At 44.6% G+C, this 21,082-nt stretch overlaps 2 protein-coding genes across 3 annotated transcripts in view; one reads left to right on the forward strand and one right to left on the reverse strand.

Annotated features, from left to right (window-relative positions):
* Positions 1–452: 452 nt before the first annotated feature.
* NDUFA8 (NADH:ubiquinone oxidoreductase subunit A8) lies at positions 453–15,080 on the reverse strand. Its single transcript, XM_029203658.1, has 4 exons — positions 14,898–15,080; positions 8,833–8,996; positions 4,689–4,854; positions 453–771 (listed from the first exon to the last, which is right to left on the reverse strand). The coding sequence occupies exons 1-4, from the start codon at positions 15,048–15,050 to the stop codon at positions 634–636; spliced, it is 621 nt and encodes a 206-aa protein (XP_029059491.1). The 5' UTR covers positions 15,051–15,080; the 3' UTR covers positions 453–633.
* Positions 15,081–15,196: 116 nt separating this feature from the next.
* Positions 15,197–21,082, forward strand: part of MORN5 (MORN repeat containing 5) — a 33,343-nt gene continuing 27,457 nt past the window's right edge. Inside the window, exons 1-3 of one of the 2 annotated variants that reach the window (XM_029203342.1) lie at positions 15,197–15,289; positions 18,946–19,093; positions 20,710–20,821. In XM_029203342.1, coding sequence (XP_029059175.1) covers positions 15,243–15,289; positions 18,946–19,093; positions 20,710–20,821 — 307 coding nt within the window. In that variant the 5' untranslated portion in view covers positions 15,197–15,242. The remainder of the gene's footprint in view (positions 15,290–18,945; positions 19,094–20,709; positions 20,822–21,082) is intronic. The other variant, XM_029203343.1, reaches the window with a different exon arrangement.

A 21,082-nucleotide genomic window follows, 5' to 3' on the forward strand; every position in this document is an offset into this window, starting at 1 on the left:
CTGGGTTATAATGCTTGAGGATGGGATATCAAGGGGAAGTGGTGGAAGTTTGGTTCTTTAAGAAACTTTGAGCGAGACTGCAGAAGACCAAGCCAGGAGCCCCGCCCATGGCCTGAGTCACAAGCCTCAAGTGTTTCTGCACTTCTCCTATCCTGGATGCTTCCCTTGTATGACCTTCAGGGAACTCTATTTGTCAGAGATGTTGGATGGGAAGAAAGAAAGTTGAGACTTCAAAATGTGTGAACCCACATTGGCCCCGAGGCGCTGTCTCAGGTAACAAAGCCTTTCCTTTACAGTCATTTGTCCGTGATCCCACACGGCTCCCCTGCCACACTGGCAAATGCCTACTTGAAGCAAAGAGAAAGGAACAGGCAGGACCACAAGCAGAAAAAGCAAGGGGAAGTCATCTTTAAAGGCCAAAAGGTTATATAAAACATAATAAAATACAACTGTTTCCTTTAAAATTTTTAATGGGCAGGAAATGGTATAGAATAACTGCCAAGTCACATAAATTAATGTTTTTGTTAATGTTTGTGATTCTGGAAAGAGCCCTCTATCGGTTGATGAAGCTACAGGAGAGTTTTCATCACCGCTGCCTGGGTGCATGACTGGGTGTGGGCCACGGACCCATCTTCACATGGTCCAGAAAAAGAGGCGGCTGCCATGTCTGGCGGGCTTCAGATCTCCTTCCGTCTCAGGGCTGGGCTCTGGCCTTGCTCTTGAGTCATAGGGATTCTCTGGTAAAGGCCGATCTGTTTTCACTTTGGTGACCTGCAGCGGGTAAAAGAGGAGAAGCAGAGCTGAGGGGCTGGTGGAGAAGCTGTGAGCACGGACCCACCTCCTGGGGTCTCCTCTCCGCTCTGGCTGCCTCAGCCACTCCCCATCCATAAAGCCCTAGCAAATCACACTTACCCCGAATAAACATTGAAGAAGGCCTATTTTGTGTCCTTCCACATGGAAGAAGTTAGGGATACGGAAGAGAGCACGATTCACACTGTCCTCGGTGAAGGAGTCAGCCCGGAAAAGCACCCAGGCCTTCTAAGCGGGTCACGGTGACCGAGAGACGAATGAGCGCTAGGACAGCAAGGCCTCCTCCACACGGCCACGCGTCCTCGGCCTGGCTCTGAGGGGGCAACGTTTACTTTCCTCTTGAAGGGTGAGCAGGAGCCAACCAGGAAGATTGGAGAGGAAAAGACCTTCCAGGAAGCCAACAGTGCACACGGAGACAGGGGCGCGGCCTCGGGGCAGCCGAAGCACGGGCCGCGCGCGGAGCGCAGGGAGAGGCAGCCCCTAACCAAGCATGTCCTGTTGTTAGACATGACGCCAAGCGCGTTACTCCAGTTCACTCTCATACTCCTCGGAGGTCAACCTGCAGGTTCACTGGGACCCCCCAGCTAACGGTGGATGGACCTGAAATGAGATCTGCCTGCTCCAAAGCCCGTGCTCTCACAGAATGCTCGACACTGAGACACGGGAGCCTGGTGATGAACGACACGCAAAGATGCTTGAATTTTAACCCAAGGGCAACAGGTGTCACTGGAGCAGGGAAGTAACTTACTCACGTCTGCAGGCCAGGCCGGAAGGAGCAGAAGCTAGACGGGGGGGCTGACCCAATGGGCCAGGCGAGAGAGGGAGCCAACTGGGGTCCCGGGGAGAGAGGAGGACGGCGTTTTACACCCACTGAAACCCACAGAAGTCTCCATCAGAAACCCAGCAGAAATTGTTCTCATTTTAAGGATGAGGAAACAGGCCCAGAGAGGCAGAAAGACAGAAGGCCATGGTTATCACTAGTCTTCTTATCTGGTAGCCTCCTAAGCCACTCCACACACTGTGACCAGATCAATCTTCCCAGATGCACAAATGCAAACACCATCTATTGTGAACAGAGCTTTCATGGACACAATCACATAATTCTTATTGTAACCACCCTCTGAGGCATAATTATCTCGAGTTCACGGAAGAGGAGCAGAGGTGGCTGGCCTGTCTAAGATCAAGACGCAGCAAATGTCAAGAGTTGGAGCTGGAACCCCAGTCTTCTGACTACAAGTCCAGAATAGTTTTTCATTTGCTTTTAAAACAGTTCTCTCATCTCTCTGCTATAATTAGAGATCACTAATGGTTCCTTACTGCTTGACAGAGTATTCCAAATGCCTCCAGCTGGCATCTGAAGCTCCTTTAAGGAATTCAAGATGTCTATGAAATAAACCTAGAAAAAATAAAAGGACCCCTTTAAAGGACAAATTACTGGGGAAAGGACAATAAAGCAACTTCCTCTTCTGCACCACACTCAAAATAGAAAAGGAGCAGAAGCATGTGGTCAAACTAATTACTAGGTAAATGACCTTGGGCACCTGATTTAACCTTCAATTTCCTATCTGTAAAACGGAGCTAGTAGTAGCTCCTAGGGTTATTAGAGTATACATGAAGCACCCGATGTATGGAACAGGTGCTCCATTAGTTATTTTCAATATTAATATTATTAGGACAATGGAGTTATGGGTGAGAGAGAGCAATCCTGCCTAGGAGAGCCAGAAACTTCAAAGACAGACCTGACACCTGAGCTGAGACTGGACGAGTGAGTATGAATTCACTGGGGGCAAACAGGAGGGAAGGGCAAGCCAGTGGAACCAGAATGCACAAGTGAATGACGCTAAAATGGAGGCTTTGTCCAGCCAATTATGACCGTTCTTAGAAAGAGACTGAATACTGAACTTAAGTATAACTAAAGCTGATAATCCTCTCAAAGAAATACACTTTTGAAGAGAGTTCAGATAACAGTACGTTTTCCTTTTATAGGTTTTTAAAAATGTTACTACAAAGATTCAGGAATAAAAGTGCTTTCTTAACAACATGATTCGTAAATTCTCCTTTCGTGAGACAGAAATGAGAAACGGTAGTTTTCTCGATTCTATGTAAAAGTTCCACCACTTTCCAACTTAGAATTATCAACTATTTAAAATAATCTGTTCATTTGGAATTAAAATATACACACTACTATATATATAAAATAAATAACCAACAAGGACCTACTGTATAGCACAAGGAACTCTACTCAGTATCTTGTAATAACCTGTAATGAAGTGAATGTAAAAAATATATATATGTGTATATATATATACACATATATATATCTCTGAATCACTTTACTGTACACCTGAAAGTAACACAACATTGTAAATCAACTATATTTCAATAATTTTTTTTTTTTTTTTTTTTTTGCGGTACGCGGGCCTCTCACTGCTGTGGCCTCTCCCGTTGCGGAGCACAGGCTCCGGACGCGCAGGCTCAGCGGCCATGGCTCACGGGCCCAGCCGCTCCGTGGCATGTGGGATCCTCCCGGACCGGGGCACGAACCCGTGTCCCCTGCATCGGCAGGTGGACTCTCAACCACTGCGCCACCAGGGAAGCCCAATAAAAATTATTTTTAAATAAAAATAATTTGTTTGGTGCAGCAAAGAAGATATCCGAAGTAAAGATATGCCAGATACACACACAAAAAAACTGCGTAACCATTCCTCTACTTATGGCAAAAAGCTTAAGACCCAACTATCCACAGATGCCACACACAAAGGGAGGGAACGAACATTAACTGTGGACCTATGTGCTGGGGATTCACACAGGCTCCGTAGCTTAATCCTCACAGAAAAACAGGGATTAATACTGGTCCCATCTTATAAATGTGGTAGGATAGGAAATGTTAAGAAATTTGCTCAAGGACCCATAGCAATTAAGTCAGGAAACTAACATTCAAATCCACTCTCAGTCTCCATTCAAACCAGAGTTCTTCCCTCCATGCCTTGCTACCTATGCTTCCCAGAGGGAATGGAGGGTGACAATGCTTAAGAAGCCAGGGATGGGTCAGATCACAAAGGGCTGTGGCATGTCAGGATATGGAGGGGATGCTTTGTTTTGCAAGCAAATAGGAGTGCCCTTGAAAAGTTGTTTGTTTTTTTAAAGGAAAGTGATATTTGACTTATTTTCCACACAGATCATGCCTATAGTGATCCATCCTCCCCTCCCAGAAATTCATGTAGCCCAGTTAAGAACTCCTGTCCAGGAAGTGGGGGACAGTGAGAGGATTCAAAACAATATTCCAGGAGATGCTACAGGAATTGAGGACTGGATAAAGGAAGAAGGAGTGCAAAGTGAAGAAAAAAGACATTCAGGTTTCTCCCTCTGAGGGTTCAACAGATGGTGGTGTCACAACTGAGACAGGAAATATGGGAGAAAGAAAAGAAAAACAAGCTTTTTAAACTATAGGCATTACTTTTTTTTAAATCTCAGGTATGTTCCTGAAAAATCTGGCATAACCTCAAACCTATTTCCCCACAATAAACTCAATGTTTTCAACTGACGGTGCCCCTAACATTTTGTTTATCCTCATCTACTCCCTTCTGTTCTTCAGTTAGCTAATTAATCAAAAACAAATCTGCACATGCTGGGGGAGCTATTTAAAGGAACACTTCTATTAAATAAACTCCCTCTGGACTGTGTATAACCACTCCCTAATGAAGCTGACTGGTCAGTCTGGATTTCTCACATCAGATCTGTACTCACAGAAGACCCATTCCGGACCACCCCCTGCCTTTCCCCACCCTTAGCGAGTGAGAGAGAGAGAGAGAGAGAGAGAGAGAGAGAGAGAGAGAGAGGGAAAGAAAGAGGGAGAGAGCAGCAGGAAACTGTGTTACCTTTGACAGCTCCCCCAGGTCGGGTCGCACCCAGCCCAGTTTGTCCAACACACACTCGTCAAACTTCGCCTGCTGTTTGCGACACCGACGAAATAACTGCAAGCCAGAGTAATCGATGCAGGTCCAGTATTCCGTAAAAGGCTCCGAACAGTGCTGCTTTATCTGCCTGGAAAAGAGGGCTTGATTAGGGGCAGCTCTTTGCAAAACGATGAAAAACAAAAAAGTGGGGAAAAATTTGGTGCAGACCTCATACACACAGCCTTGCTTTTTGAAAGGTACGGGAGTACTCTTACCTCACTTACAAGACCACTTGGAGAGCCTCAGGTTGAGAAACAATACGTAAAAAAAGATTTCTGAGGAATAAGACCTAATTTCTTTGTGTAGCAAAAACAAATGAATAGAAATGTCAAAAGACTGTGGTCTAAGGGGTATATATTTCACTTAGAACTCCTCATTTGGGACCTATTTATTCTTCTTAGATTCAATCTAAAGATTACCCTCTTCACAAATTTAGAAGAGAAGGAGGCACACTCAGAGATGGGCATGCTGACAGAAGTCAGAGGTGACAGACATTGACAGAGGAGGAGACAGACTATAAAAAGCAAATTCACAAACTAACAAGGATCTTCTGATCCTGGGGTCAATCTGTGTAGAGGCAGATTGACCTACACGCCTCCAAAGCTCAAAAGCCTTCATTCTATTCATGCACTGAACAAAAACAGAGATTAATCCTTGTCATTAAGAAGAAAGTTAAATTATATTTGCTCTCTGTTAAGAAGCAACATAGCATATAATTCATTTTGTGGTAACCAGAAATGGCTGAAGAAAAACTAACTTTTGTGTATAAAAGGGATAAGCCTCCATTATTTTGCGAAATTCCCCTTCTCTCACCATTCAACTTTGCTAGTAATCAAATAAATGCAAAGTCAAACGAGAATAAAATACTGTTATTTTATGTAAAAGCCATATTTGAGGCAGTGGAAGAAGCGTGGAGCACCTCCTTCCCCCGGTGGAATAATAATGAAGTATTTGCTTGTCACACTCCAAGAATCTAGCTACACTCAACACAGGAATCGTATTTAACACGTCTCGGGAAGAACCTCGGAGGTGGCTGAAGGAAATACATGAAGAAAAATTGCCTTTCCATTCCTGCTCGGTTCCCCTCCTGGGAGGCAACCAAGGGGCACCGGTTTCTTATACCTTTGCAGGTATTTTTTTTTGCGGTACGCGAGCCTCTCACTGTTGTGGCCTCTCCCGTTGCGGAGCACAGGCTCCGGACGCGCAGGCTCAGCGGCCATGGCTCACGGGCCCAGCCACTCCGCGGCGTGTGGGATCTTCCCGGACCGGGGCACGAACCCGTGTCCCCTGCATCGGCAGGCGGACTCTCAACCACTGCGCCACCAGGGAAGCCCCCTTTGCAGGTATTTTGAGTATAGCCTTGGGGGTGATGGGATGTGTTAAGAGGAAGGAAGAAGGAATGTCAAAGCCTCGGGAGCTTTTCTGGGTTACCTCTAGCCTCAACGACCTGCATTTCTACGGTACACAAAACTGCACCCCCCTAGCCTCGACTTAAGAATCGCGATGGTGGTGAGCAACCGTGTCCAGTTGGAGTTTTGGACTCCTCCAGTATGCTACAGCGGAAGAAAGGCTGCAAACCATCACTCTGGTACTTAGGTCTATGTTCTGGGCTCTGTTACCCTGGTACCCACACTAATAGACAATTACCTACTAGTGCTTACAGCAAGCTAGTTCAGCACCTCAGGAGCTGGTGAAATCCAAACATTTCCCACTTAAACATGCTCCCTCTGAGTCAAAGGAAGAATACTTTGCCAAAGTTCTCTTAGAAAATAAAAAAATTTTAAAGGAACACACATTCCACCTTATTAGCAATCAAATCAATGCAAATTCAAGCAAGAGTAAAACACCATTTTGTACCTATCAAATATTTAAATAATATGCAATGCTGGAGAGGGATACCAGGATATAGGCTGAGGACAGCATAAACTGACCCAACTTCCAACTGTAATTCAAGAGCCATAAATCATGTTCAAAGCCTTTTAAAGAATAATCTCACTGCTCGGAAATTTATGCCAAGGAATTAATTATAAAATGAAAATGATCTCTACACAAATGTAATCACTGCAGATTTATCCAAAACAATCAATAATGATGTTTAATAACAAAATTATGGCTGGTTTATCTACGGATGGAATATTACACGGCCATGAAAAATGATGGTCATGAAGACAGAGCAACTTGAAAGAATGTTTCCAATAGTTTCAAGTGAAAAAATGAATTTTCAAATGTACACACACCATGACTTTAAGCACAGAAGTATCTCTGCATGTGGACAGAGACAGCAGAAGCAAGAAAGAAGGAAAGCCGCTATTGTGTGAAGCAATTTTTTTTTCCTCTAGCGTCACTGTAAGGGACAGCTGTGGGTTTTGCCTAGCCAGCAGTCATTCTCTATTCTTCTGGAACGTCCTTCAAATTTTCCTTTGGGGAACAACCCCTCCCTATCGCTCGGCAATGTGATTTAGATGAATCTAAGTCTGCTCCCCACTTTAGGCCTGACCACTCACAGCATTTTATCTCCTGAAACACAACTGATTCAAAGATATGCACATGAAGTTGACCAGCCAGGCCACTAAGACTCAGTCCAGGGACCACTGCTCATGCTACTGGGTGGCACTCTTTGTCTGGGTCTGCTAAGCAAGGAGCACAGCAGCTTGGACTGGCTGGTGGCCATTGCTGCTAAAGCAAGGAGAGGGTCTCTTTGAAAATGAATTTGACAGAGAAAGCAGGACTAAGAAACTGGGGGTGGGGGATAAGAGGTGAAGCCAAAAGATACCAAGTAGGTGTGAAATTATTTAAGCCCTTGAATCCAGTCCTGCCAGTCCTGTTTCTGGACTTTACAGTGACATGAGCCAACTCCCTCTGAGTTGAGTTTCTGTCCTTTTTAATAGAGTTCTGACTAATATGGTTAAAACATTTTTCCACAATCATAATTTGGATTTTTTTTACTTATATCAAGTACAGTGGCCTACCTCAACACTTGACCCTGAACACCTTTCCTTTCCATCGTAACTGTGTGTTCTGTAGTAATGATAATGATAACAATCTAGTAAATGCCTATAAGCAAGCCCTGTGCTAAGCTGTTTTTATGTGCCTTTTCCAATTTCTCACAACAATCTTATGATAGGTATTACTCTACAATTTGGAAGTTGGGGTTCATGGAGATTAAAGAACTTGCCACTATTTACAATAGCCAAGACGTGGAAGTGACCTAAATGTCCACTGACAGACGAATGAATAAAGAAGATGGGGTCTATACACACACACACACACACACACACACACAATGGAATAGTACTCAGCCATAAAAAAGAATAAACTAATGCCATTTGCAGCTACATGGATGGACCTAGAGATTATCATACTGATTAAGTCAGAAAGGGAAAGACAAATACCATATGATATCACTTATATGTAGAATCTAAAATATGACACAAATGAGCTTATCTACAAAATAGAAACAGACTCACAGATATAGAGAACCAACTTGTAGTTGCCAAGCGGGATGGGGGAGGGAAAGATTGGGAGTTTGGGATTAGCAGATGCAAACTATTATATATAGAATGTATAAACAACAAGGTCCTACTGTATAGCACAGGGAACTATATTTAATATCATGTGATAAACCATAATGGAAAAGAATATGAAAAAGAATATATATAACTGAATCACTTTGCTGTACAGCAGAAATTAACACATTGTAATTTTATTTATTTATTTTTATTTATTTAGGCCACATGGCACGTGGGATTTTAGCTTCCCGACCAGGGATGGAACTCACGCCCCCTGCACTGGAAGCATGGAGTCTTAACCCCTGGACCGCCAGGGAAGTCCCAACACAACACTGTATATCAACTATATTTAAAAAAAAAAAAAAAAGTGCCAAGTAATAAAGAACAAAAAGAACTCTCATTTATTGTGTGCTCTACTTTGGTCTATGTGACTGTAAAGCCTTGCATTCCCTACTAAAATTAGTAAACTTATCCTTCCATTTAATTAGCTGGATGTTCACAGAGATACATATACCTTGATGTTGCAACCAGTGGGCACTGACGTGAAAAGATCTTACCTAAAGAAGTCCAGGGCACACTGGTTGACAAGCTTGCTTTCCTCTAAACACCGCCTCGGGTCCTTCTCTTCCCACCGGCAGAGCATGAACTCCTTGTTGGGCTTATCGCACTGAGCTCCGTAGTGATGGGCCGCAGCTTTCAGCACAGAAGAACTGACTTTCACCTGGGGAGAGGAACAGAGGAGAAGGACCAGATTTGTACCAGGACACCACTTCCTTAACCTCACCTCATGCTGGTCAAGATACAGGGAACAGGAAGGTAGCCCCGTTCTGACTTTGCCAAGAACACTAAAGACAGGGGACTCTGTAATAATCCCTTATGATCTATGGTGCTTCAGAGATCACAGAGCTCTTTCACATGTATGATTTTCCACACCTTCGTAATAATCTCATCAGGCTGATATTACCATCCCCATCCCCATTTTAGACATAAGGAAATGGCAGCCCGAATGGAATCCTTAGATCTTTATGAGAGAGAAAGTAGAGCTCTGAAGGAAGATGGAGGCTTCTGGGATGTACGGGGAGGAACCGACCCTGAGGAGCACTGATGAGTCTCCTCTCCAGGAATAAAAGTAACAGTGGGAGGATATACAAGATTCCCGGAAGATGAGACTCACAGAAGATTAGAGACTGGAAGGGATCAGTAAAAGCATCTAGCTTAGCAAGTTATTATTAATAATAAAGAACCGAATCTGTGAACTTTTTAAAATTATAGAGTATATCCAAGGCAGCCATCCCTACGACGGTGTCAGTGTCACTCACTTGCACCCCAGCACATTTTCTTGAGAAGCACAGCGTAGCCTCAGCCAGCTCACGGTACAGTCCAGAGCCCGTGTAGCAGCTGCTACAGCAGGGGTCCTGCTAGTCTCTTTCTGTACCACCTCTTCCTGTGCCGATGCCACAATGTTTGAATTACTGTTCGTTGTCTGGGAAGACCATCCTCCTCACTATTCATCCTTTTCAAAACCGTTCTGGCTGTTCTTACAGATGAACACCCTTCCTCCAATAATTCCCATTGGAGTTGTACTAAGTCTAGTTATACAACAAATTAGAAAGGAAAGGGCACTGTTACACTATTGGGTCTCTGCTCACATTTTATCTCAGAGTCTTTCCCTAATCACCTTAGATAAGCTAGCACCAGTGGTCACTCTATCTGTGACCACTGGAACGTTAGCTCCAAGAGGGTAGGCATTTTGGGTTTTTTTGTTTGTTTGTTTGTTTTTTCGGTACGCGGGCCTCTCACTGTTGTGGCCTCTCCCGTTGCGGAGCACAGGCTCCAGACGCACAGGCTCAGCGGCCATGGCTCACGGGCCCAGCCGCTCCGCGGCATGTGGGATCTTCCCGGACCGGGGCACGAACCCGTGTCCCCTGCATCGGCAGGCGGACTCTCAACCACTGTGCCACCAGGGAAGCCCTGGCATTTTGTTTTTAACAGAGGACGACTACTGTAAAGATGTCCGTTCTCCCTAAGTTAAACTAATTAAGGTGGCGTTTACCATGGTCCACCAAGCACCCAAAACAGCGCCCCAGCACAAGCAGCCGTCAAGCACTCACTCTGTGCCAGCAGCAGGGGAGGTAACAGTTACAAGAGAGTTAAGAATACGTGAATGATGCCTTCTCATCCAGAACACAGTATGTCTCTCCATTTATTTAGCTCATTCTCACTTTCTTTGGTCAAAATTACAGTTTCCTTCATACAGGAAACTTGCATATTTCTTGTTTATTCCTCAGTGTTCTCACATTTTGGATACTATCTAAATGGGACATTTTTCCCTTAGATTTTCAAGTTGGTTACTGCTTGTTTTTACACTGTATCTTCTCTGTAACCATAGTCTACTGAACTCTTGTCAGTTCTAATAGGAAACTCGAGAGGATTAAGAGAAAAGCTTCCATTTACAAATAAAAACTGCCTCCCTTCCTCTCTGATATTACATCTTTTTGTCCTTCTTCTTCTCTTTCCCTGTCTTAATGCTCTGACCAAAACTTCCAGGATGATACAGACAAACAGCAATGGCAGTAGGCGTCCTTGCCTTGTTCTAAACTTTAAAGTAGTTTGGTATGATATTGGCTGTTGGTGTCTGGGATATACTTGTTGGACGTTCCTCATTAGGGAAGTTTCTTTCTAACCATAAATGGCTTTGTTGCACTGTTGTTTCCTCCACCAGGAAAGACTGAAATTTTCAGGTTTCTTTTTCATTAATCTATAAATGTACTGTAGAGCATGAACAGATTTTCTAAAACTGACCCATTGTACCTAGAATAAAATCTAGTTTGCCCTAGTGCATTATGCCTTAAGATACCCCTGGATTTGATCTGCAAATATGTATTAAGAACTTTTACATGAGAATAATTTTATAATTATTATTTTTATAATAATAAAAATTTTATAATTTCATTTTTCAGGAATTTCACACAGCTTAGGTTAAATTATTAATATTTTTAATAAGATAAAAGGCAAGGAAAGATGAAAAGATAATTCATCTACACACTATAGGAAGAGAAGAATAAAGTTATGACTATGACTACTAATATTACAACTGTTCTAATTATCAAAGCAAAGGTAAATTTAGGATGTAAGTGAAATTTGCCATGACAATTCTAATATGCTCATTTAAAAATCTGTAAAATTTTGTATTCGAGTTTTTGATAATAGTTTACTTAGGTTAATTGAGTAGTACACGTTTGCTTGCTATATTACCTGTAAAGAGCTGGGAGACTAAAAAATCAAGACGCAAACTTTTTTTAAAGCTTAATATATTTAAAAAATTAAGTTAGCTGCATTTATTTCCTTGTCAAATGTCTTAAAACATCTTTAAATGGCTGATTTAATTACTCCGATGCCTTCACAGCTATCACGCCCCCAAAAGCCTATGGCTTTCTTTGCTTTACTTCCCCACAAGTGTAGAGGTCTTATCCCAATCTAGGTTATGCCCATGTTGTTGAGCACATAAAACACGCCCTGTCACAGGGAAATCAAGGCTGAGAACCACTCACTGAATTTATTTCCTAAGGAAAAGGAGCAATGTGCTGGAGATGGCGCAGCAAGTCAGTGGCAAGTGCAGAACTAGCACCAGAAAGTGTGACCTCCAATCAGGTCTCTCCCCATTGCATCACTGAGGAGGCAAAGAACTTCAGATGTCACCTCCACCCCTCACCTGCTTCTTCACTAATACTGACAAGTTCCAACAGAAGCCACAGCCTTTCACAGCTGCTTACTGTGAATACCCTCTCAGATTCATTCAGCTCCCTTTGTCTCAACGAACACAGAATTTCAATGCCCTTCCTCATCTGTCCTCATAACAGCCTCACTGCACAGCAGGTTTAGATGGTCTGCAGGTGCGGAAACAGAGGCAGAAGAAGTCCCACAATCTACGAGCAGTCTTCTAGTCCTGTTCTCTCTTCCTTAAACCAGATCTGCACCTTTTTTTTTGTAGTTCTTAATTTATACTAGGTTTTGTATTTTGCTTAATTTATGTAAAATGGAGGATGATAGTACTTAGTTGATAGAACTGTTGTCAGGGTTAACACACATTAAAAATATGAAGAACAGTGCCTAGCACATAGAAGCACATCATAAATATTGGCCATTATTTTTACTCAAAATCGTTAATGTGTACAAGGATTTTCCTGCCCAAAGCTTCTGACTATTTTTCCATAGGCATGTGTCATATAACTCGAAGGTCAATGAGGTCCAAAATGGGTTTAACTTGCTTCTCAAACCCACTCCTTCTGGCTTCCCCAGTTCTGTCAAGTTGCAAATCTGACACCGAATCCTCAACCTTTGCTGCCTCTGATACCTAAGTCATTGCTAAGTCGGATCAATTCTAGATAAATGCATTCTTTCCTCTCTGTAAGCACAGTCACCAATCATGCTGGGGTCAATAATATCTTCCTCAGTTATTGGTTTCCTGCTTTTCTTATTCCTCTCTTCCAACCATTCTTCACAGAGCTGCTGTCCTAAAAGACAATTCTTATTTTACTCTGTTATTAAAACAAATTAGCAACAAAACCCTTGAAGGATTCAGGCTTAACAGTAGAATAAGGCCTAAGTTTCTACTTAAGTATTCAAACCCTTCGGATCCCAACTATCCTTCCGGCCTTCTCACCCACCAGACTTTAAAAAGGTACTGGCTGTCCTCTAGGACACTGAACTCACTTTCCTGGAACCCATTTTTGGCCTCACCTGCTTACCTTTGCTCAGATCCTGCTTTGTTTAGAAAGTTCTTCTCTCCATCTCTGCCTGTAAATGCCATTCTTCAAATGACATTTAGCCAAGTCTTACATTATTCCCAAGAAGTGCTTTCTCTGTTCCCTTCATAGCCTCAGAGAACTACACAGCTGGAATCACTTCATCTTACAAATAAAATAACTGTGTCTGCAAATGGGAAAAGTGACTCATCGAGGTAACCGAATAGTTAGGCCTAGAATTTAGATACAACTTCAAATCCTACCCTCTTTTCTTAAACCATGTCTGCCCCTCTTCTGTAGCATTTAATCATACTTGGTTTTGTATTTTAGCTATTTATGTAATTATCTGTTCCTCAGTTCAACTGTGTGAACTCTAAAGGCAAATTTATTCCAGAAATAGAACACGTGCAAGAAGCAGAACCTCAGATGACTGCTGAACCAAATTAAAGTGTCAGTGAAAAATACAGCAGCTCAAAGTCTTAACCCAGCTTCACAGTCGGGCAAGAAACAAACTGACTGTTGGCAGTACCCACACGTCCCCACCCCCAACCTTTGGTACATGTCACTTTATTATAATAATTAAAATAATATAATAATAGTTGCCATTCTCACAGGCATATAAGATGAAGTGAAATAATGCAGGTAAAACACTTAACACAGGGCCTGGGATATAATTTTTGGCATGTAATTTTTCATCTTCCCCTCCCTCTCCTCCAGTGTAGCCTCATTATCCAGTCCTGTCCTGGCACTTTTTTTGCCTTAAAATCTTCCACCTCTCCCCACCACCTCACTTACAGGATGAAGTCCAAACTGCTCAGTCTGGCCTTGTGAAAGTCGCTTCCAGCCCTGCCTCAGCCCAAGGTACCTCTCCTGGCTCAGCAACTGTTGCTTTCCACCAACAAAAGAGTCATGTCAAAAAGCAAAACACAAAATACAAAAGGTACTGCTAAGCCTTCTCGCTCTTTTGAGCTTTTGCCCATAATATGGTAGTTTAAAAGCATGGGTTTTAAAATCAGACCTGGGTTCACATTCCAGCTTTACCATGTGACCTTGGGCAAATCACTTCTCTCAGGACCTGTTTCCTTATCTGTAACATGGAGAGATCGATTATACCCTTCCTTACAGTGTTGCTGGAAGGACCCTATGAATTAATGTCTGTAATTAGCAACCTGCCTGACATCTAGAAAAGGCCTGATCGTGTCTGCTGTAATTAGTATTATCAGTCTTCACTTCTCATAGCACTAACTACACTGTACTGTAATTGCCTCTTTATGTTTCTGTCTCCCTATTAGATTATAAACTCTATGAGGACAGGGACTATCTCTCTCATTTTCCAGTGTATGGGTAATTATTCAAATGAGAGCTGTTGAATAAATGAATGCTTTAAATGTCCTATTACCAAACACTTTCCCAGGTTGTTAGCAAATTCACTCTCCAATATCATCTCCATTTTCTGCGGCTTCCTAGCTCCACTCCAATGCACTCTGCACCGACGATGCTACTTTACGGTGACTCTCTCTCTCCCTCGACTGGAGCACCCGGGGTTGTACACTCACTTCGCAAGGAGGTTTGAGTATTAAGCGACATGAAGTAAGTAAAGTGACCCTGGTTGGTGCTTAATAAAAAGTACTATTATTCACGTAAAGGAGACGCAGGTTGCTGTGGGGAAGGGGAGGAGAGTTCTCGAGCTACTTAGGGATGGGTCTCCCCGAGCTGACCAGGAGGCCTCCGAGGGTCAACCTGTGTAAGTGTTGGGGGCATGGGGTGGGGATGGGGGATCCGGGGCCCAGGGTCCGCGGAGTGCAAGCAGGGCTGGGCCCAGGCCCGGGAAGCTGTAGCCCTGTGCCCCGCTTGCCTGTCCTCCGGACGAGCCTCACCTCCTGCACTTTCAGGTCCTCCAGAGTTGGCAGCTCCACTATCCCGGGCATGACGGCGGTAGCCCCGACCCCGAGGAGGTGCCCGCTGCCGCGTCGCCCACGTCTCCTTGAACTCCCCTTCCGACTGTCGTGGGCCACGTAGCGTCCGCGCATGCGCAGCGGCGGCACGCAGGCGCACTGCTCTGCCCACCAGCGAGCCACAGAGCATGCGCAGAGCCAGGAAGTTCCGCGGACCCTGGGGGTGGGGCTTCGCCTCGGTTCCGCCTATCCCTTCTGGTTGTCATAGTGAGGCGGGATACACCGAGAATCTGGTCTCCTAACGGCTGGAAGCTAGAGGCAGGCGCCATGGAGTACACGGGGAGCCAATATATTGGGGAATTTGTAGATGGGAGGTAAGGACCTCGTTTGATTCACTATGTCTTGAACATCCGTGACTGGGAAAAGCCGGCGGTCTTTTTGCCTCTGCAAAGGACTTTGTACCAGACACGTTCACAAACTTTATGCCTTTTAAACTTCAGGACAACCCTTTCAGATAGGTAAGTTTATTCCCATTTTACAGTTCAGGAAAATGAGATCCAGAGAAGTGAAGTAACTTGCTCAAGGACGCATATCTAATAAACAGCAGAGCTGAGATACATCCATTCCATGTATACCCGTATATATGTGTGTTTGCTAAATGCCAGTCTTAGATATAGGGATAAGAATATTAAAAATGTCAAGATTCTTGCTCTTGTGAAGCGTATCTAGTTGGTATACTGCCAACAAACAGATAAATGAGAAGATAATTTCAGATAGTGGCTTTGCTTGAATATTTCCCTCCTCATAGCAACCCTATGAGATAGATATAATCATCCCCATTATACGTATGGGAAAAGTGAGGCACAAGGTAATTATATAATGTGCTCAAAGTCACCTGGTTGGCATTTGACAGAGCAGAGATGAAAACCAGATCTGACTTCAGAGCCCATGTGCTTTCTACTATAGACCCCTGCTGAGCCCCTGTAGAGGATGCATCTAGTTGGAGCAGTCCTGGAAGACTTCATGGAGGAGACAATATTTGAAATGGGCCCTGAAGGTTGAGTAGGATCTAGGTGGATGGAGATGCAAGGTGAAGAATGCTTACAGGCAAAGGGAACAGCATGAGCAATAGCTCAGAGGGCTTATAAGGGAAAGAGAAGGCAGTTCAGTTTGGGTGGAGTGTAGAATGTGCCTGGAGGAGAGTGGGAGCCCAAGCTAGACAGGGGGGCTGTGCTCTTACGTAGAGAGATTTGAATACCATGCACAATTCTGTGGGTGGGAAGAGCCACTGTTAGACCCTTGGTAGTGCTGGGCATTAGGAAATCTAATTTATTTCATCTCTGTAACCCTCCTCATAGTACATCTGTCTGGCACACACTCCGTTTAATGTTAGCCACATGAATAAATAAGAGAATGAATGAATGAATAATATTTGAGATATGGTCATCATATCCTTGTTAAGGATTGATGTCTTCATTATAAAGTAGCTCTCTTTGTTCTTTCTAATTTACTTTGAATTTAAAATGAAGGCATTTCAGGACTTCCCTGGTGGTCCAGTGGTTAAGATTCCACACTCCCATGCAGGGGGCGTGGGTTCTATCCCTGGTGGGGCAACTAAGATCCCACTTGCTACGTGGTACGGCCAAAAAAATACATATATAAAATGAAGGCTTTTCACCTTGAACGAATAAAAGAAAAAACGGAAGGAAAGGAGAGGGAGAGGAGGAAGGGAAGGATGGAAAGAGGGACGGAAGGAAGCAGAGTGGAGGTGGGGAGATCAGGTCAGAGCCCATTGCCACTGTCTCGGTAAGAGGCACCAGGTCTCTGGGCCAAGGCAGAGGCAGTGGGGCTGCAGGAAAGAGAAAAACGTAGAAGTTGGGTGATTTCATTGCCAGGAGTTGGCAACTGATTGACTCCTGGTCCCATTCAGAGACTACTTCCAATCCCAGCCCAGAGCCCACCTCCAGGCTTTGAACCTGGAAGATTCGGCTGCTTGGGGGAGGAGAGGATGAGTTCTATTTGGGGTGGGCTGGAGATGTCTGTAGGTGGTCTGAATAATAGTGTCCAAGTTGCAGTAAAAAAAAATAATAAGAGGGGAGATGCCAAATCTCAGAGAAGGGTTTAGATGGAGACTATGTTTAGAAATGACAGATGTGATCTCAAGCAAAGAGATGGAGGAAAGAAGAAGAGGAGGGACTTCCCTGGTGGCCCAGTGGTAAAGAATCGCCTTACAATGCAGGGGACGTGGGTTCAATTCCTGGTCAGGGAACTAAGATCCCACGTACCGCGGGGCAACTAAGCCCGCGTGCCACAACTACTGAGCTGCACGCCTCAACTAGAGAGCCTGCGCGGTACAAACTACAGAGCCCACGCACTCTGGAACCGGGTGCCACAACTACAGAGCCCACGCACCCTGGAGCCCGCACACCGCAACTAGAGAGCAGCCTGCACGCTAGTAACGAAAGATCTCGCATGCCTCAACGAAGATCCCACGTGCCACAACTAAGACCCAATGCAGCCCCCAAAAATTTAAAGAAATAAAAAAGAGAAGAGTTCTCTTTCCTTCTGTGTCTTGCAGCAAAGTAAAAGCAAAATAGTTTTTAAGCTCTTCTATACGTCAGGCATTCTATTATAGTTTCATAGCCATTAACGCCACAACTTTGCAGAGGTGTCATCATTATCCCTATTTTACAGATGAGAAACTCAGGCTTAGAAAGGTGGAGGTCACACAAGGTCACACAGGCATGGAGAGGTGGAGCCAGGTCTGGACTCCAGGCCTGCCCGGCTCAGAAGCTGTGCCTTAACCACAGCGCTCTCCTGCTTGGGGCCTCTGTCACAGCGGCAACTTCTGTCATCCTCTCAGGAAGTCCACTGGCCCTTCTGTTTCCTTCGTTCCTCACTTAGTAGATGTTCACGAGCACCTATTTAAAAAAACATGATTCTAGGAGCTGAGGATACCAAGGTCTTCCTCTCAAGAAGCTTTGATTAAATAGGGGAGATGAGGTATACAATTACGAGGCAAGGCAGAAAGTGCAAGGCGTCCAGCGGAGGTACAAACAAAACCAAAAAGAAGTTCAGAGTTAGGAGAGGTAAATTCCAGCTAGTGGGGAAGAATGGAGAAGGAATGAAGGAATGAATGAAAGCATATTTCTTAAGCACTCACTGTATGTCAGGCCCTTTACTAGGAAAACTGTTACCAGAATCTGGGTTAATCTTGGGCATTAATCTCAGCCATTCCACACGTGAAGTAAGTGGTCCAGCTGGTTCCCTGCCCCGTGCTCAGGTGGGGGCCTGTCTTCTACATGGCACTGACCACGCATTATATAATTGCTAAACTGTGTCCCCCACTGAACTGTGAGCTCCCCGAGGACAAGGACTGCATCTACCTTGGTCACTGTTGTGTCTGTAGTATTGTATCCAACAGACTAGACTCAGCAAGTCACCTGGAATATAGCAGGTGTGTTCTGTAAATATTTCTTGGAAAAAAGGAAGGAACAAAGGAAGGAGGGAAAACAGAGAGATTTAGGAAAGTCTCCAAGATGATACATCTAGAGCATGGTGAAGTAGGATTCGAATTCCTGTTTCCTATCTAAATTTCACACTTTTCCCAGTTTCCTACTTACGGCGCAATGGGCAGGGGTAGGCTGGTTGTGGGGGACGGGGAAGACCCAGCATCAGCTACCAGGAAACCTGGCCCCCATCTCTGCTTCACAGTGCTTACTGTGTGGCTTTGGACGCATTGTTCCCCTCTCTGGGCCTCCCAAAGGGGGCTTCCAGGGGCAGTGTAGACTCCAGGACAGTCCCTACCTGAGAGAGAGGGAGAACAAATAGACCAAACCCTGTATCCCCTTCGACACACAGCCCCTCTTACTTTTGAGCTTTGACGGAAACAAACATTTTGTTTCTGAACAGAATATTGCTGGGACAATAACGTCCGAGGACCCTGAGGTTCCTGCTGGCTCTGCTGCACCCGCCAGCTCTGATCCTCCAGCTGCCATGAGGGCTCAGTGACTTCCCTTTGTCCTTACAGGATGGAGGGTGAAGCCGAATACATCCTCCCTACCGAAACAAAATATGTTGGGGAAATGAAGGACGGCATGTTTCATGGCCAAGGAACCTTGTACTTCCCCAGTGGGAGCCGATACGATGCCATTTGGGAGAAAGGATTGGTTGTAAAGGTAATCAGCTGGGGAAGGAGTCTGCAGAGGGGAAAGCCTCGGACAGGAAAAGCCCCCCTGACACGCACCCTGCCCTCCCCCTCTGCTGCCCTTTTCTCCCTCCTCTTGATCTTCAGGGCTCTGGAATCCTCTCCCTCTGCATCCAGAAGGGCTCCTGGACAGGCCATGATGAATTTGAATCCTATTATTGCCACCAACTGTGTGACCTTGGGCCCATGACCTCCCCTTTCTGAGACTCATGTTTCTTGTCTATAAACTGGAACAATGGTTGTATTAGTATCATATTGCTGCTGTAACAAATTACTATAAACTCAGTGCCTTCAAACAACAGAAACTTATTATGGTTCTGGACAGCAAAAGTCTACAATAGGTCAGCAGTGCTGCATTCCTTCTGGAGGCTCTGTGGGAGGATCCACTTCCTTGCCTTTTCCAGCTTCTAGAAGTTGCCTTCATTCCTTGGCTCATGGCCATGCATCCCTCTGACCTTCACTACCATCATCACATCTCCTCCCTCTGCTTTTATCATCACCTCGTCTTCTCTCACTCTGACCCTCTTGCCTCCCTCTTATAAGGACCCCTGTGATTACACCGGGCCCACCTAGATAATCCAGGATAATCTCCCCACTTCAAGATCCTTGACTTAATCACATCTGCAAAGTCCCTTTTGCCATGTAAAGTTACACATTCATAGGTTCAATGATTAGACGTGGACATCTTTGGGGGACCATGATTCCACCGGCCATGAGAGTACTAGGCATCTCCTAGGATGGTTATGAGAATAAATGAGGCAATATATGTGAGCACTCTGCTCAGTACCTGGCACACAGTAGGCACTCAATAAATGTTAACTCCACCATTACTATCATGATAAATCATCTAAGTCAGTTCTTAGCCTGGGATTTGTGGGCTACAAGTAGAATTCAGGGAGTCAATGAAATCTCCCAATTTATATACAAAAGCTTCTGTGTACATGTGACTATAATTTCTCCAGAGAAAGGATCTGTAACTTTCGTGGGACTATGGGTGTGTACAGGGGCTGGCTCATGACCTAAAAAAAGGTTAAGAAACACTCCTCGCTTTACAGCTTGGAGAATCTAAGCCCCAGGAAGGGGATGTGACTTACCCAAGGTCACCCAGTGAATTAATAGTATTGGAATTTCCACCCATGTTTCCTGATGCCCAGGCCAATGCGATGTCTACATCCTGAGGTTTCCTTTAGCACTAAGGCAGCAAAAGCTGAATGTACATGTTTGGACAAAGAGCCATGACTGAGGGCTCTGAACTTTCAAGCCGTGATAATAATAAAAGAATAATAGTAACGTTTATTGACTGTTTACTATATGCCAGCCCTATGTCAAATGCTTTTCATGTACTATCTCAACGACTTACATTGAATCAACCCTATTAAATATACAGCATTGCATATTTTGAGTTGCATATTTTGGGTGCCAGGACTTCATAACCACTCCTCCTAATCACCACAGCTGTGATAGCTGTGATACTTAACACTTCTTTTCCACGGCAATGAAAAAGCCACCCCTTCCCTTGACTTTCATCCTTCTTGGCAAGTGGGCTGTGAGTTCCTCAGACTTGTGTGTGTGCTCCTTACCTTCCAGGGCACGTACACCTTCTCAGACGGGCTGCAGTATGACGCTGAGAACTGGCATTACTGTGACAGCTACGATCGGAGGTTTTACACTGAGATCTGCTATGGCTTGAAGCCTGCAGGTACCCAGGCGCCCTTCTTTCCCTTCACACACGGAGAGGAAGGTGAAAAACGGTTCTAAATAACTGGGCTGTGGCACCACTGAAGTAACCCACCCAAAGGGGGGAAGTACGGAGCAGGGTCACAGAATGCAGAAGCGCCAGGTTCTAGAATCAGAGAGGCCAGACCTCAAATCTCAGCTCGCCTGTACCAGCCGGAGACCAAGGGCAGTGCCTCCACCTTTCTGTGCCTCAGTTTTTCCCCTGCAAAATGGGACAATAGCA

The sequence above is a fragment of the Monodon monoceros genome, unplaced genomic scaffold, assembly GCF_005190385.1.
Source record: "Monodon monoceros isolate NGI ecotype Baffin Bay Population unplaced genomic scaffold, NGI_Narwhal_1 Super_Scaffold_5, whole genome shotgun sequence".
NCBI lineage: Eukaryota > Metazoa > Chordata > Mammalia > Artiodactyla > Monodontidae > Monodon > Monodon monoceros.

Bases quoted from the DNA above. Each gene is read 5' to 3' on its own strand.
- NDUFA8 (XM_029203658.1), bottom strand. From the start codon at position 15,050: ATGCGCGGACGCTACGTGGCCCACGACAGTCGGAAGGGGAGTTCAAGG. The intron at 4,855-8,832 runs GTAAGATCTTTT...CCTCTTTTCCAG, and splicing joins TGTGCCCTGGACTTCTTTAG to GCAGATAAAGCAGCACTGTT. The intron at 772-4,688 runs GTAACACAGTTT...TACCCGCTGCAG, and splicing joins ACCTGGGGGAGCTGTCAAAG to GTCACCAAAGTGAAAACAGA.